We start from the raw sequence: 16,695 nt of genomic DNA, 5'->3' as shown, positions 1-16,695 counted from the left end.
GGAGGTCAGAAGTCTACAATCAGTCTTAGTGGGCTAAAATCAAGGTGTTGGCAGGACCACTTTCCTTCTGGAGGCTCTAGGGGATAATGCTTTTCCTGCCTCTAGAGGCCGCCTACATTCCTTGGCTTGTGGCCCCTTCCTTCATCTTCAAAGACCTCTCAGACTTCTGCTTCTGTTGTCACATCTCCTTCTCTGACCTCGACCCTTCTGTCTCTCTCCTAGTAATACCCTTGTGATTACTTTGAGCCTGCCAAATAATCCAGGGTAGTTAATCTCCCAATCTCAAACTCTTTAACGCTCACCTGCAAAGTCCCTTTTGCTATGAAAGGTAACATATTCACAAATTCCAGGGATTAGGATTTAGACATCTTTGGGGGCCATTATTCACCCTGTCATTTGACCTGTGCATCCCACTTCACTAAGTCACTCAAAGCCTGGGGCTGGCCCCGTGGCCGAGTGGTTAAGTTCACGTGCTCTGCTTTGGCGGCCCAGGATTTCGCTGGTTCAAGTCCTGGGCGCAGACATGGCACCGCTCATCAGGCCATGCTGAGGCGGCTTCCCACATGCCACAACTAGAAGGACACAACTAAAATATACAACTACGTACTGGGGGGATTTGGGGAGAAAAAATCAGGAAAAAAAAAACGACCAATTAATGTCTTCTTCAGAGAGGTACAGATGTCAATCCAGTGTGAGGAAAAGTTTATTCCTCACAGCTGCCCGTGCCACACTGCTGGGTCAGACGTTCTAGAAGGGATTCAAGTGTACAGTCCTCAGGTTCTGTGATCTTGTAACACCACCAATGGAGCTTCTAGGTGATGCTCATAGCTGTAATCCTTATAAATCCTTAAAAATCCTACCCAATACAGTTTCGTAGTGCCACATTCCAAGAAACAATTCAGCATACAAAAATTCCCACGAGTTTTTTTTTTTTTTTTTAAGATTTTATTTTTCCTTTCTCTCCCAAAGCCCCAGGTACATAGTTGTGTATTTTTAGTTGTGGGTCCTTCTAGTTGTGGCATGTGGGATGCCACCTCAGCGTGGCGTGATGAGGGGTGCCATGTCCCCACCCAGGATCCAAACCAGCAAAACCCCGGGCTGCCGAAGCAGAGCGTGCCAACTTAACCACTTGGCCACAGGGCGGCCCCCACCCACACGAGTTCTTCATTAACATTCGTACGTGCTCCACAGCAGTATTTCATAATTACATCTTAAAATCCCTCTTTCCTATCCGGATCACCTAATTTCTCAGGTACTTCTGCTGTTCTTAATTCTCCAGAAAACTTCCTCAGCCCCAGTTGGTTCTCTTCCCCCTTTTCTCCTGTTTCTTTACCACCAAAGCCCTAATCTGTCTTGTCTTTTTTTGAGGGGGCTGCAGTTTGGGATGGAGGTCCTTATGGGTACCTAATGAATTTGTCCATTCTGGATGACAGGCCATCTTTCTTTGCTTGGACGGAGGTAAAGGATTCATCTTTCCCTCTCGCTCATGCCCCACATCTAATCTACTCATCTAATAGAAACGCAGTGCTTGAGGCTAGAGAGGTCACAGGAACCAAGGAGAGAGGGCCTCAAATGCTAGACTAAGAGCCTGGATTGAATTGAGGATAGTTGGAGAACCAACCAATTAGATTCTACCTTCTAACCTTCTCTAGAACCTGGTCTTTGTGCTTTTCCACACTATCACAGTCCAGCCTCGGGCCACCTTCAAGTCTCACAAGGACTTCTTCAATGGCCTCCTTTCAGGCCTCAGATTGTGGTCTTGCCCCTCTACATTATCGCCAAATGCAAATTCTCCTACAAGGCAAATCTGAGCATTCTCCTGCTTAAAAATTGTTTCCCCAGGTGTCCTCAACCCAAGCTCTTACCCCTAGCATTTGAGGCCCTCCCTAGTTGGCTCCCTCTAGCCTCGTCTGTTTTTCCATACACCGTAACTACCGTGGAAATTGCCCACCATGCCCGCTCTGAACCTTTGCTCAGGCTGTGCGCTCTGCTTGGGATGCCTTTCCCTCGTCTTAGCTACTCGACACATACCCACATATCTTTCAATACTCAACTTAAGCTTCACCTCCTTTCTAGAGAACCTTCTGACGCCCTCCCTCCAAAAAGCTCTTCCTCCTTTATGCATCTTTGTTTTTCAAATAGACTTCCACCTGCAAACTCCTTTGCATCCATTCTATCTTCTTCCCACCTAGCTTGGCAGTGCTTATGGCTGGAGTTTCTGTCATCTATCACTGGCAGGCTGCACTGGGCTGGACTCACTGCAAACCCCAGTAAATGTTGAATAAAGGGATGAAAGTACTGTTGGGGCCCTCATGCTCTTTAAGGAGACCTGGTACATTGGAGTTGGATGAACATGGATTAGAGTACAAACACTCCAAGAACTGTTTGCTCATGGGCAAGTCATTTGAATTCTGAGCCTTGATTTCCTGTTCTGCCTACCTATCAGGATTCTTTGAAATAACATATATGAGGTGCCTGGCTTACTGTAGAGACTCAAATATTTATCACCCTCTTGGCTAAGAAGCAGAGGGGGAAAAGGTAAACGGGATGAGGAGCATGGATGTAAGGGGAGGGAGCTGAAACCTCTGAACCCCAGTGTGCTTGCATTTCTAAAGCTGTGCTAGCCACCTGCTCTGTCCTGGAGCAAAGTCGAGTTAGGTGGATGGGGTGGGGGTGACAAGTCGGGTACGGGTGACAGATCAAGTGCCTGCCAAGGCCAAGCCCTCCCCCAGGCTGCCAGAATGGACCAGCCCCAAGTGACATCACAATCCTGGGGGGGGTTGCCAAGGCACTGCTGGAGGTGGACCCTCTTATTTCTCCCCATGGAGCTCTAGGATGTGGATGTGAGAAAGGTGAGCAAGGAAGGTAGATGGCAACGAGAAACTGCTCTAGCCCCATGCCCATGGGCACGGCTCAGGGTGACCCTGGAGAGATGGGAACACTGCCAAGTCCTGATGTTGGCATTCTGGACACAGGTTCAGCCACTCAGCTGAAGATGAAGCCCAAGAAGGTGCGTAAGATCAAGGCACTCATCTTAGACCTGGGTTCCCAGTACTGTAAGTGTGGCTATGCAGGAGAGCCAAGGCCCACCTACTTCATCTCCTCCACTGTGGGCAAGCGCTACTCTGAGGCCGCTGATGCTGGCGACAACCGCAAGGAGACCTATGTGGGCCACGAGCTGCTCAACATGGAGGCGCCTCTGAAGCTGGTTAACCCGCTAAAATATGGTGTCGTGGTGGACTGGGACTGTGTCCAGAACATCTTGGAGTACGTATTCCACACAGCCATGAAGATCCTCCCTGAGGATCATGCTGTGCTGCTCTCCGACGCCCCGCTCAGCCCCATCAGCAATCGGGAGAAATACGCCGAGCTCATGTTTGAAACCTTTGGCATCCCTGCCATGCACGTGACGTCCCAGTCGCTGCTGTCCATCTATTCCTATGGCAAGACCTCAGGGCTGGTGGTGGAGAGTGGGCATGGTGTCTCGCATGTGGTGCCTATCTCAGAGGGCAACGTGCTGCCGGGCCTGACGAGCCGCACCGACTATGCCGGGAGCGACCTTACCAACTACCTGCTGCAGCTGCTCAACGGGGCCGGCCACCAGTTCACGGACGACCACCTGCACATCATCGAGCACATCAAGAAGGAGTGCTGCTACTCGGCACTCGTGCCCGAGGAGGAGCTCCGCCTGGGTCTGGAGGAGCTGCATGTGGTCTACGAGCTCCCTGATGGCAAGCTCATCACCATCGGTCACGAGCGCTTCCAGTGTGCCGAGATGCTCTTCAAACCCACCTTGGTGGGCAGCAGTGATCCCGGCCTTCCTGCGGTCACGGCTGCCTGCCTGGGCCGCTGCCAGGAGGCGGGCTTCAAGGAGGAGATGGCGGCCAACGTGCTGCTGTGTGGTGGTTGTACCATGCTGGAGGGCTTCCCCCAGCGCTTCCAGAGGGAGCTGAGCCTCCTCTGTCCTGGGGACAGCCTTTCAGTGGCTGCTGCTCCCGAGAGGAAGACCTCCGTGTGGACCGGCGGCTCCATCCTGGCCTCCCTGCAGGCCTTCCAGCAGCTCTGGGTCAGCAAGGAAGAGTTTCGGGAGCGGGGCAGCGCAGCCATCTACAGCAAGTGCTGAGCGGCGGTGCCCCGATAGGCAGGCAAGGCCTTGTGGGCAGGCGGCCCCGTGCCATTCTATACACATTTACAGAATTTCATATAAAACTTTAACATGCAGTGGCTCTTGTCTAATCTGAATTTCTTGCTCTAGTGTGATAGCAGAAGGTGGTGGGGAGTTGGGCCTAGAAGTATCAGCACCTTTTGCTCTGCTGGCTCAGGAGCAGCAGGTGGGGGTGGGGTTGGGGGTGCTCACTGACTCCCCCATCCCCGTCAGGAGGGTGACATCATCTCAGAGCCCAGAGTGAGGCTTCCTGTTCCATTAGCTCCTCGGGTTCAAAACCTAATTCACCAGACACACTGCTTGTTCACGCAAGGACCAAGGGGAAAAAAAAAGGCTCAGACTAAGGGAACAGCTTGGGTCACATAGTTGAGTGGTGGGTGGGAGACTTACAACCAGGTGTCTGACTTCAGTCTCCTCTTTCTGCCCCTGAAGGTTGCCTGCCCACAACTTTGTCATTGCTTGATTGCCACAGGCTTCCCACTAACCTCCCCTTATTGCCTGCCCCTTTCAAAGGGGCAGCCCCTGTGTGGTGAGTCCACCCATTAGAGGCTCTTCCTCTTTGCACCTCAGCCAAAATTGCAGCTCTATTTGCAGTCATAACGCAGAACCACTGAATCCAGAGGATGTTGGAGGAAGGCCCTTTAGAAATCATGTTGTTCTCTCCCTTCTGCAGAGTTGGGGAAACTGAGGACCAGAGAGGGAGGGGGCCGCGTCGGTGGTTGAGCCCAGGTCTCCTGACTCAGGTCATGATTATTTCCAGAAGGGCAGACAGGTATGCTTTAGTTTGGGCTGCTATAACAAAATACCACAGACCGGGGGGCTTATAAACAACAGCAGTTTCTGGAGGCTGGAAGTACAAGATCGGTGCCAACATGGTGGAGGCCCTCTTCTGGGTTGCAGACTGCTGACATCTCACTGTGTCCTTACATGGCAGAAAGGATAAGGGATACCTCTGGGGCCTCTTTTATAAAGTTACTAATCCCTTTCCTGAGGACTCTGCTCTCATGACCTAATCACCTCCCAAGGCCCCAGCTAATACCATTGCCTTGGGTGTTAAGTTTTCAACATATGAATTTGGGGGGCTGGGAGGAACAAATATTCTACAACAATGATGCTTCATGGTTAGTAACTGTTAAGCACTTACTTGGGTGAGGCCCAGAGCTGGAGACAGAAATGACCAGAATGTGGCTCTTCCCTCGAGATCACGCACAGCTAGTGGGAGATTCAGTGGTCAGCCACATTGGTAAGGAGATGAGGCCTGAGCTCAGTGTTCTTGGGGGTGGAAAGGAAAGTGGAGGAGGTGTATTGGAAAGCTGTAAATGGAGAAGTGCTAGGCTTGGTGGCCACTTAGTGACTTTGGGGCTGAAGGAGAAGCTGTTGAGTCTTGTGAGATTTCAGTTGGCGAATGACTGTGCCTAGAAGTCGGTGGTTCCTGCCTTTCCCACTCCACCTCCTGGTGGAGCCCATGGTGTTTGTGGGATCAGACATTGTGAGCTGTATAATCTGATGGGCTATCAAATGTCCCTGAGCCACCTCACCTTAGACAGAGTCCTGATTTGGGGCATTCTGTGAGACTGACTCTGTCCTGGGTCCTGTGCTGGGGGCTGCAGCCTTGGGAAAGAACCAGACATGGTCCTTATTGCCTAAGGCCTTGCTGTCTAGTCCTTCCCATTGCCCAGAATTTGGCTCCTCACTGGGAGTTTGGATCCCCCTGGGGCTGGCAGGGCCCTGCTGCTACACAGGAGCTTGGGCTCTTTCCTGTAGAGATGTGTTTCAGACTGGAGGCCTGTAAGTTGCTGGTGCCAGGAGACACATTTTGTCTGGGCAGTACAGTGTATAAATTTTTTTTCTTGAATGCAATTTCTTTCAGTGGGGCCTACATTCTTCATGTTGCCAAAGTTTCTACCACCCTGGTGTCTTCATACATACTTCCTGCTTCAACATAACTTTCGCTTAATTAGCCAACATTTGTTTCTATTGCTTGCAACCCAAGAACATTTGATTAATACTATTCCTAAAACCTTTTGAGATACAGAGAGAAATAGAGGCTTATAGAGGGGAAAGTGACGTGCCCCAAATCACACAGGCAGTAAGCTGTCTGCACATGCACTGTCTTCCACGCGCTGGTCTTGAAGATCTCCAAAAACCATGTCTGTGTCTGCCCCACTCCGCCATCCCCTCTTCCTCACTCCCCACATCCTCAGCAACTTCTGTCTCCACAGTCACAGCTTCAGTGCCCTCATTGCTTGGTCATCTCTGAAAGCATCCCTGTGTGGCAGAGGCTGTAAAAACACGAATCACTTAATCCTTGACATGAACTTATTTGAGCCAACTACAGGCACAAGAGGAGATTTTAGATTGGCAGAAAAACATGTGTCGGCAGCTTTTAGTTTAGGATGACTGCCTCCCTGCGCGTGTTCATCTCTCTCTCTCCCCCCTAAGACTGCATTACAGTGATGTTAGAGGAATATAGACATAAAATTCCACTGCAATTGAGGAGGATGGTAGGGGGATTGCAGGAGGCTGGAGATTTCTGACTGTCTGGAAGAAGGAAAGTGGGTGCAGGGCGGGAAGGCTGCAGGCTACAGTGTGCAGGGTGCTCCCAGCGGGGGAGGGAGACTTCTTATCCTGCAAAATGAGAAGAGGTTTGGGACTCAGAAATGCCAAGTAGGGATGGATAGAGGAGTGAAGTCTGTGAGACAAAATGGGATAGGGGAGAGAGTGGTAACTGATGGTCTCTGTCTGAGCACAGCCTCCCCTCTCCCCACAGGTAGACACTGGCCAGCCTCTGTCTATTTCTCAGGCAAAAAATTGAAGAATTATCTCAGTGAAGGCGGTGCTAGTACAGGGAAGAGGAGAGGAGTGTCCCCAGAGCAGGTCGTGAATCCTGCCTGCATCTCCTTGTCCCTCCCCAGACCATGAGTCACACTCAGGTCTAGCTAATATTCCCCAGGCGGAACCTATAGTTGATGCCACCATTTCCTCCTCATCCCTTCCCCAAAACTCTCAGTTTCTGCATGGGCATCACATGTAGCTCAGGGCTGACTCCCCCATCCAACGCCGACGGTGCAGCATGTGACCTAGGATAAGCCAATCAGAGCAGTCCATCTCTCTGGCCACAGTGATTGGCTGGGGATGGGCATAGGACCTCAGTCCGCCCACGTGGAGTGAGTTACAGGCCTTTTGCTTGAAAAGTTGACGTGGGATTTGGGTGTGTGGCCTGTAAGTGCTGTGGCAACATTTGTTACCAGGAAGAAAGCCAGCTTGCAGCTGACCCACCAAGGACTGGGGAACTCAAATAGCTGATGCCCTGATGACAAAGTGACTTCCGATGAAACCACACCTAGAGCGCCCTCTACCGTCTGACCTTTTGTCTCCGTGAGCCGAGGCATTCGTCCTGATCACTCACCAGGTAGAGTGTGTGTCTGCCCCTTGCCACTGAGAACATTCTAACTGCTTCTGTTTTCTTCTCAATAGTCGTGTTCCTCAGGAGCACGTTTGCATGGAGGCGGGGCCTCTTGTTATTGAAATATTGAGACCAACACTTCATTTATTTCCCAACAAAAAAGCTATTGTACGTGAAGAATTTTTATCAAGGTATTAGAGAATATCAAATAACACACTAATGCTGAAGTGCAGAAACCTACGAGTGTCTACTGGCCACTGTCCTGTATTCTCTTGTTTAGCTATTTGTCCCCAGGCTGGACTCGGAGCTCCTCAAGGGCAGGAACTTTAACTTCCTTGTCTTGGTTTTCTCCGTGCCCAGTGCAGAGCATAGCCAACTGAGATGACTTACTCCCCGTCTGTGAGGTAGAAGTTACCATTATTTTCTCCCATTGTACAGATGAGGACACTGAGGCTTGGAGAGGTTAAGAATCTTGTCCAAGTTCACCTGCCTGGTAAATCAGTCTTGTGCTAAACCGATGTTTTGTGATTCCAAAATGCCTTTTTGCCCTTGTCTCCTACCTTTCTGCAAATTATCAATCTCTTTTCCAAGAAAAAGACATATAAAAATTTGCTTTCAAGTAATGAACAACAAATATGATGTAATTTCATAATCATCCTGAGGTATAAAAGTTAAGAATGCCAGTCTTACAGAGAAAGAAATACTGCATGGTTTTACTCATATGTGGAAGATAACAAATACATGGATAAAGAGAACAGATTAGTGGTTACCAGAGGGGAAGGGGGTTGGGGGAGTGGACGAAAGGGATAAAGGGGCACCTATGTATGGTGATGGATAAAAACTGGACTACTGGGGGTGAGCACGATGAAGTGTATTCAGGAATTGATAAACAGTAATGTACACCCGAAATTACACAATGTTATAAACCATTATAATCCCAATCAAGTTACTTGGAGAAAAAAAAAAAAAGAATGCCAGTCTTAGCAAAAGAATTAGCTTGCCTAAGAGTGCCAGAGACATAAATAAACCAGTATTAGAGTGACATCATGTGGCCAAGTCCTACTCTTTAGGCATGGCAAGAGGGCCTGTCTGGGCAGCCTGATCTCTCCCCACCAACTATTACCAAGTTTGCTCTGAGAGTTATCTGCATAAGGTGGGTTTAAGCAATTAACTTTATTACAATACAAACCACTAATAGTGTTCTATTTGATGTAAGGTGTTTTTCGTTATTTGATCCTACATTTTCTTGTGGTGGTTCTTAACCAGCGGGAGGAGGGAGTGTGGGGTACTGGTTATGCTAGAGCTAGCTCTTAATGCTGGTGAGAGCCCATAGTTAACTATTCAGGAATTTTGCAAGCCACTTGTTAAACTGTGTTGATAGCTTGAAATTGGCTGTGGTGGGAGTAGTTACCCCCACAGAAACCAGAAAGTGTTACAAATCAGGGTTTTTTTTTTTTTTTACTCCACCACCCCCCACCCAGAGCTTGCTGAAAGAGAGGAGCAGGGGAGCGGGAGAGAAAAGGTGGGCAGAAGAATCACCTAAGGAGCTCGTTCCAAAAGACCCAAACCAAACCAGTGTGGACCTTCCCCCAGACTCCGAATCAGCAGATCTGGGGCAGCACCTGGGAACCTGCAATTGAAAAGTTGCCCCGGTGATTCTAACAGACACTGCTAGTAAAGAAGCTGCTCAGGAGTGCATGGCACATACTAAGCACAACGTGAGGGTTTAGAATTAAAGCAGAAGCTGTGGCATAGTGTGGGCCAAGCCAAAGGTGCCTGGTGACTAAGATGCTGCCCCTCAGGTCAGAACGTCTTTCCCCGCCTATCCAAGCTCCTCTCATCCTTCCAGACGCAGCCCAAATGCCCTCTCCTCTGGAAGGCATCCCCTGATATGCCCCCGCAGGGCACTCCCTCCCTGTGCCCCTTCACCCTGCTGTGGCCTTGCACGGCTGCCTTGGCTTTTATCGTCTGCGCAACTTGGCGGAAAGGGCAGAGACTGCCGATTCAATCAGGAAGTCTAGGGTGGCGTGGAAGTTTCCACGTGATCTCAAAGACCCTCAGTGATTCTGATGTGCAGCCCAGCTGAGAACCGCTGCTCTAGGGAAGCTCAGGGCCCACCTAGTCTTTCATTTTCACAGCCAGAAATGCCAAACAGCCTATCGTGCAGCACTCAGTCTAGAAGAATGTTCTTTTCCTGAGATGGAGCCCCTAGCGTCTGTGAATTTTCTGAGCCTTTTGCCTTCCAGAGGCCACTGCATAGCTTCTGAAAGGAGTTCCACCCCTCCTGGCTTCTGTATTTGCATAAATACAGGTAAAATATCAATTAGGAACCAAATGAGTCATAGAAGAAGCAATAGAACTATGCTTAATGAGTTCTGGGAAAGTCAGGCCAGAAAGCCATGCCTTAAGGATGACCCTTGAGCAGTTGAGCGAGTCTGAGAGCCACTTCCATGGTTTCGGGCACAAAGGGTCTAGCAGAGAAAACCATGAGAACCGGAACTGGTTCCCCAAGATCTTGCGTGACGGTATCCCCTGAGCCACAACCTTGGAAGTACCCCTCTCTCTTTTTTAGGGCCAAATAAATGCACATGGGGTTGAGTTCTGCCACAACCGCTTGAGTTTTCCCCTCGCTAAAACAAGGGCAGCTTGTACATTTCCACAGCTCTAAGCACTTTCTTTCTTCTTCTCGCTTGAGAGGACCAGGCCTCTTCTCTGTGCCTCACCCTGGTGTGCATGCTACATTCATACAGATGTACATACATGTACACACACCACAGAGCATACAGTCTGGTTAGAGGAATTTATTTTTGGGGGAAGAGGGGCATTAAAACAATGGAGGGCAAAGTCCTTGTCTTGACCTTGTGGTTCTCAAACTTTGTTGCATATTAGAATCACCTGGGAAGCTTTTAAAAATGCTAATGCTGAGAACTGGTTCCACAAGATGGAATAGTCTTATTCTCTCAGGTCCTCCCTCTTACAACTAAAATCCCCTGGATGTTGACAAAGAGTCCCTTGAAAAACACCAACATAGGTTTTAACAGCTTAAGGCCCCATCCCTAGGATGACCCTATCCCCCTTAAAATGCCTGCCTGAGAAAACTCAAAGATGCCAAAAGAATTTACTGTGTGTTCCAGCCAACACCTAAAGGAAGACAGGGTACCTGTCTCCCAGCCCCTGTGGCAGGGTAGGAGCCTAACTTCAATAAGCAGCAGAGAGCAAACCCATATGGGTTTCACATGGACCAACCCCTGCTTCCTGCTTTTTGTAATTTTTCACTTCCCTGACTCTACTGAGCCCCTGCTCACCCTCTCCCTATGCTCTCAATCTCCCTTTAAAATGCCCATTCACCTTTATATAAATTGAAGTGGAACTCTTTTCTCTCCTGTAGTAGTATTTTACTGATTAAAATCTCTTTACCACTTAAACTAGCGTCCAGCTTTATCTTTGACAACATAACACAACAAATAAGCATAAGAAGACTCCAAAAAGTGAAAGAACAGGTACTCATAGGTAAGTTGTTATTATCTTTAGGAATTAATTATATTAATGTATTTTCTTATTTTTGTAAGGCCCCCCAAATGCCAGAGCATCAGGAATACAAAAAATAGGAAAATATAATTAATATAATTGGCCTTGTGATGAGTGGATACCAACTAGACAAACATAGAGTTTAAGAAAATAGAGTTAGAATAGGTTTCAATGGGGATGAATGAAGACTTGATCTCCTACCCCAACCCTCCTGCTCCATGGAAATGGGTGCCATACTCAGATTCCCCCAATGGGCTAGTGCCCGTGGGTCCAGCGTTGAGCTGTACCTCCATTCCCACCTAGCAGCGATGAGATGGAAAAAGGTAACTAGTTGGCACTTACCTCCCTCTTGGTCATCTTCTAGTGTTAGTGAGGCCCAGTGGGAGGTCATCTTACACCCCCACTTGGAGGCAAGTAATTTGTGAATATCGACAAACTATTTCTGAACTTTGTATAGAAAGGTAAAAGACCCAGAAGAGCCAACACAACATTGGGGAAGAAGAAGAAAGTTGGAAGACTGACACCATCTGACTTACCGTAAAGTTACAATAGTGAAGACAGTGTGGTATTGGCGAAAGAATAGACAACTAGATCAATGGAACAGTATAGAGAGCTCCAAGATAGACCCACACAAATATGGTCAGCTGATTGTTGACAAAGGAGTAAAGGCAATGCAATAGACAAAGGATAATATTCTTAATAAATGGAGCTAGAACAATTGGAAATCCTTTTGCAAAAAAATGAACCTAGACGCAGACTTTACCTTTCACAAAAATTAACTCAAAATGAATCGCAGGCCTAAATGTAGAATGGAAACCAAAAACATCTAGAATAACATAGGAGAAAATCTCGGTGACCGTGGGTTTGGTGGTGAAATTTCAGATACAACATCAAAAGCACAATCTGTGAAAGAAAAAATTGAATTGATAAGTTAGACTGTATTAAAATGAAAAACTTCTGCTCTGTGAAAGATTCTGTTATGAGAATGAAAAGACAGGCCACAGGATGGAGAAAATATTTGCGAAACACATATCTGATAAAGGATTTGTCTCCAAAGAACTCTTAAAAGTCAACCATAGGGGCCAGCCCAGTGGCGCAGCAGTTACGTTTGCACGCTCCACTGTGGCGGCTGGTTCGGATCCTGGATGTGGACATGGCACCGCTTATCAAGCCATGCTGTGGCAGGCATCCCAAATATAAAATAGAGGAAGATGGGCACAGATGTTAGCTCAAGGCTAATCCCCCCCTCCAAAAAAATGTCAATAATAAGAAGACAACCTAATTTAAAAATGGGCAAAAGATCTGAAGACACACTTCACCAAACAAGATATATGGATGGCAAATAAGCATATGAAAAGATGCTCATCCTGTATAAAAGATGCAAGATGGTACATGCACTTTGAAAGGCAATTTGGCAGTGGATTTTTTTTTTTTTTTTTTTTACTAAGCTAAATCTATTCTTACCTATGATCCAACAATCACATTCTTAGGTAGTTACCTAATTGAATTGAAAACTTATGTTCACCTAAAAACCTACACATGAATGTTTATAGCAGCTCTATTCATAATTGCCAAAAACTGGAAGCAACTGAGATGTCCTTAAATAGGTTGATAGATAAATGCTGGTACATCTATACAATAGAACATTATTCAGCAATGAAAACTATAATTTAGTTAATAGTAATGTCAGTAATGGTTCATTAATTGTAACAAATGTGCCACACTAATGCAAGGTGTCAATAATAGGGAAAATATGTATGGGTGGGAGGATGGTATATGGAAACTTCCTGTATTATCTGCCCAATTTTTCTGTAAATCTGGAACTATTTAAAAAACAAAATCTATTTAAAAATAAACAGAAACCAATCTGTAGACTGGGAGAAAATTTGCAAACCACGTATGCAGCAAAGGATTAGTATCTAGAATATATAAAGAATTCTCAAACTGAACACTTAAAAGCAAACAATTCAATTTAAAAAATGAACATAAGACATGAGGGGCCGGCCCCATGCCTGAGTGGTTAAGTTCACATGCTCCACTTTGGCGGCCCAGGGTTTTGATGGTTCGGATCCTGGGCGGGGACATGGCACCGCTCATCAAGCCATGCTGAGGCGGTGTCCCACATAGCACAACCAGAGGCACTCTCAACTTGAATATACAACTATGTACTAGGGGGCTTTGGGGAGAAGAAGGGGGAAAAAAAAAGAAGATTGGCAGCAGATGTTAGCTCAGGTGCCAATCCTTAAAAAAAAAGACATGAAAAGACATTTCACTAAAAACGATATACAGTTGGCAGATAAGCACGTGAAAAAATATTCAACATTACTAACCGTTAGGGAAATAAATGCAAATTAAGATCATGCATCTCTAGTCCTCCGATCTACCAACCGAGCCATCAAAGGATTTTTAGTAAATGCAAATTAAAACCTCAGCAAGAACTGTTACATGTCTATCAGAATGGCTTTTAAGAAAAAGTAGTGATGACACCAAAGCTGGTGAGGATGAGAAACTATCTCACTAAGAGAACAGTTTGGCTTTTCTTATAAAACTAAATGTGTAACTACCGTACCAGCCAGCAATCGCACTCAGGCATTTCTCCCAGAGAAATGAAAACTTATCTTCACACAAAAACCTGTACACAAATGTTCATAACAGCTTTATTCACAATAACCAGAAACTGGAGACAACTCAGATGTCCTTCAGCGGTTAAATAAACTGGAATATCCAGACCATGGAATATGACTCAACAATAAAAAGGAATGAACTATTGAAAGACACAACAACTTGCGTAAATCTCCAGGGGATTATACTGAGTGCATATACTGCATGATTCCCAAAAGGGCACATGCTGCATGATTCCGTTTATATAACATTCTTGAAATGGCAAAATTGTAGAAATGGAGAACCGATTAGTGGTTACCACGGGTTAGGGATGGGTGTGTAGGGGGAGCTGGGTGTGGCTGTAAAAGGAAAATTCAAGAGATCCTTGTGGTGAAACTGTTCTGTATCTTGACTGTATGAATTCAATATCATGGTTATGATATTATACTATAGTTTTGCAAGGCGTTACTATTGGGGGAACTGGGTAAAAGGTACACAGGATATCTGTAATTTCTTGGAACTGCGTGTGAATCTACAATTATCTCACAATGAAGAGTTTAGTAGAAAATGAAGAGAGAGACTGAGAAAAAATATATCCTACTATCCAGGCTGCCCTTTAGACCAGTTAAATCAGAATCTCTGGGAGTGGAGATTAGGTCTCTGATATTTTTATTAGAGTATGAGTATTTATTTTTAAGTTTTCCATGTCGTCCCAGTGTGCAGCAAAATTTGAGAACCAATACTTCAGCCAAGTGCGGAGCGTGGGGTTTCAGCGTGAGGGCAGTAGAGAGCTTAGGGGTTACACGGATCAGTTCAGACCAGCTGTGTGGTCTTGGGAACGCCAGTTAACCTAAGGCTCTTCATTTGTAAAATGGCGACTACCTGTCTTTACTTCCCAGTGCTGTTCTGAAGATCAAAGAGAAAAAAGGTAGGTATTTCATTAATTGTGAAGTGCAGTATAAATATTCTGATCAATGTACAATGTATATTGTATGTATGTACAAATGTATGTGTTTTTAAATATGCACAGAATACCTACTGCATACAGAAATCTTCATATTTATCTCATTTAATCTCATCAACAACCAGGCATTGTAGGAATTGTGATTCTTATTTTACAGAGAGGAGGAGCATGAGTCTCATAGAAATAAATAATAACACTCCTGGTGTCAGGAGTGTAAATAGATTCTCCACAGGCTGTGTGTTTGCTCAACAGAAGCGGTTGTCAAGGTCATTTAGGTTAAAAAGTAAGCCCCTACTTTCGCTTCTATGAGACAGAAGCAAACAAAATTCCTGTAAGGGCAATTTTGGTTGAATTTTCAGGGTAATAGTCTGAATTCTTCACTTCATCTGCCAATACAGATGAAGCTAAGTGTTAAGAGAGAAAAGCGAAAGTTGAGAATAAGAAAGAACCTGGTTCCTAAATGATTTACAGCCAGCGTGAAGCCAGAAGACGAGGCCACCTGGGTTAGGAACAAGCTAGGACTTGTGGCATCCCATTATCGAATTTTAAATCCCTCTTAATGTCTCTGTCTGATTACAAAGGTAGTTAGAAACACATTAAGTACAGAAAAGCAGTTCTGGCATCAGACTTCCACAAAATGAGAAGAATGCCAATGGAAAGGAGAAGGAAGCTATCACCTTTTTATGTGCTTCTGTTATAAATTAAATTAATTAAACTACTGGAACATTTGTAAAAATAAAGCCTAAGAGGGATTAGTTCAAAATATATCAGAGAACTGAGACAATTATATGTTAAAAAGTTACCTAGATCACCGGTATGCTTTAGGATTAAGACAATTACTTGATTGACCAGCTGTGTGTGTAAACAGACCAAATAATTCAAGGTCTTCTACCTCCCAGATGGATTTGGAACAAGGGATCAACCTCAATGTTGGCCATCTGGCAAAGTTTTTCTAATGATCTTCCAAGAATTTGGAGCTTTGCACGAATTGGCCACCATCTTTCCACCTCTGAAGGACGTTTTTCCATCTACTTTAATCTTTGATTGTGTGTGCTGGTTCCTAAGTAAATTAAAACCTTAAATTTCTGGTTCAATGAATTTTGAAGGCAACTCACCAGATGAATATTGAGATTGGGGAAGGGGAAGATAAAGACATCAGTAGAATATTTTTTGCTGCCTGTTCCCTTTTTTCCTTTTGAAACCAAGAAGGAACCTTCCTACTAACCCAGGTCTTGGGGGAAATGGCTGGATTCAGTCCTACTTGAAGATGTCTAAGCCATAAAGAAGTTGGACATGGTATTTCACCATTCTTGGTCTTCTTTTCCTAAACTGGTGAAATGGTAATAAGAAAAATGATATGGAAAACCATTTGGCAATCTTGGGTGAGCTTCCTGGCATCGGCCAGGGTTGCTGTGGATTGGGCTTTCTGCAGGGGCACCTATCAGGGCAGTGTCTGGGCAGCATCTGCTCCTGTCTCTTCCTGGCTATCAGGGAACACCTGGCCTTTCTCACCTTCTCAAGTCCTTCTCCGTCTTTGTTTGAACTTCCATGACACCTGGGTTCTTAGATTACCAAATGCCATGTTATTCCTTAGCAAGCAATTAGCAGCTTTCAATATTTAAAACTATTGAAAAATCAAGTTAGATACAGGTTGTGTATTTGCGATCACTAATTTAGAAATGCTAATGTTGGTAATAGTAGTCATCTTTTGCAACTGTGCAGTCTTTCGGTTACAAAGCACTGTTGCACCTCCCTCATGGCATTCGGTCCTCACAGGTAGCCTAGAAGGAAGAGTCGGGAGTGGGTGTCGAGCAGTATTCTCATTTTACAGAGGAGAAAGTGAGGCTCAGAGAGATGTTGAGTTTAGTTATTGTGCACAGTGCACTGTGTCTGGTGCATTGCGGGGACGTAAGGGACATATTCCTCCTGGGAGGGATGGTAAAAGCTCACATGGCAGACAGTCACCCTTCACTGTGGACCTGACTTCAATTCAGTACAGTGAACTGGATTAACTGCACTGGTGGCGGCGGG

General features: G+C 45.9%; 1 protein-coding gene across 1 annotated transcript; it reads left to right on the top strand.

The window, feature by feature from the left end:
* The first annotated feature begins 1,116 nt into the window (after positions 1–1,116).
* ACTL7B (actin like 7B) lies at positions 1,117–4,146 on the top strand. Its single transcript, XM_046683339.1, has one exon. It carries the CDS (start codon positions 2,870–2,872, stop codon positions 4,121–4,123), a length of 1,254 nt encoding a protein of 417 aa, XP_046539295.1. The 5' UTR covers positions 1,117–2,869; the 3' UTR covers positions 4,124–4,146.
* The last annotated feature ends 12,549 nt before the right edge of the window (positions 4,147–16,695 follow it).

This window comes from Equus quagga, chromosome 1 (assembly GCF_021613505.1).
Source record: "Equus quagga isolate Etosha38 chromosome 1, UCLA_HA_Equagga_1.0, whole genome shotgun sequence".
Classification (NCBI taxonomy): domain Eukaryota; kingdom Metazoa; phylum Chordata; class Mammalia; order Perissodactyla; family Equidae; genus Equus; species Equus quagga.
Note: the sequence above shows the minus strand (reverse complement) of the source record. Positions and strands in the feature narration are given on the sequence as shown.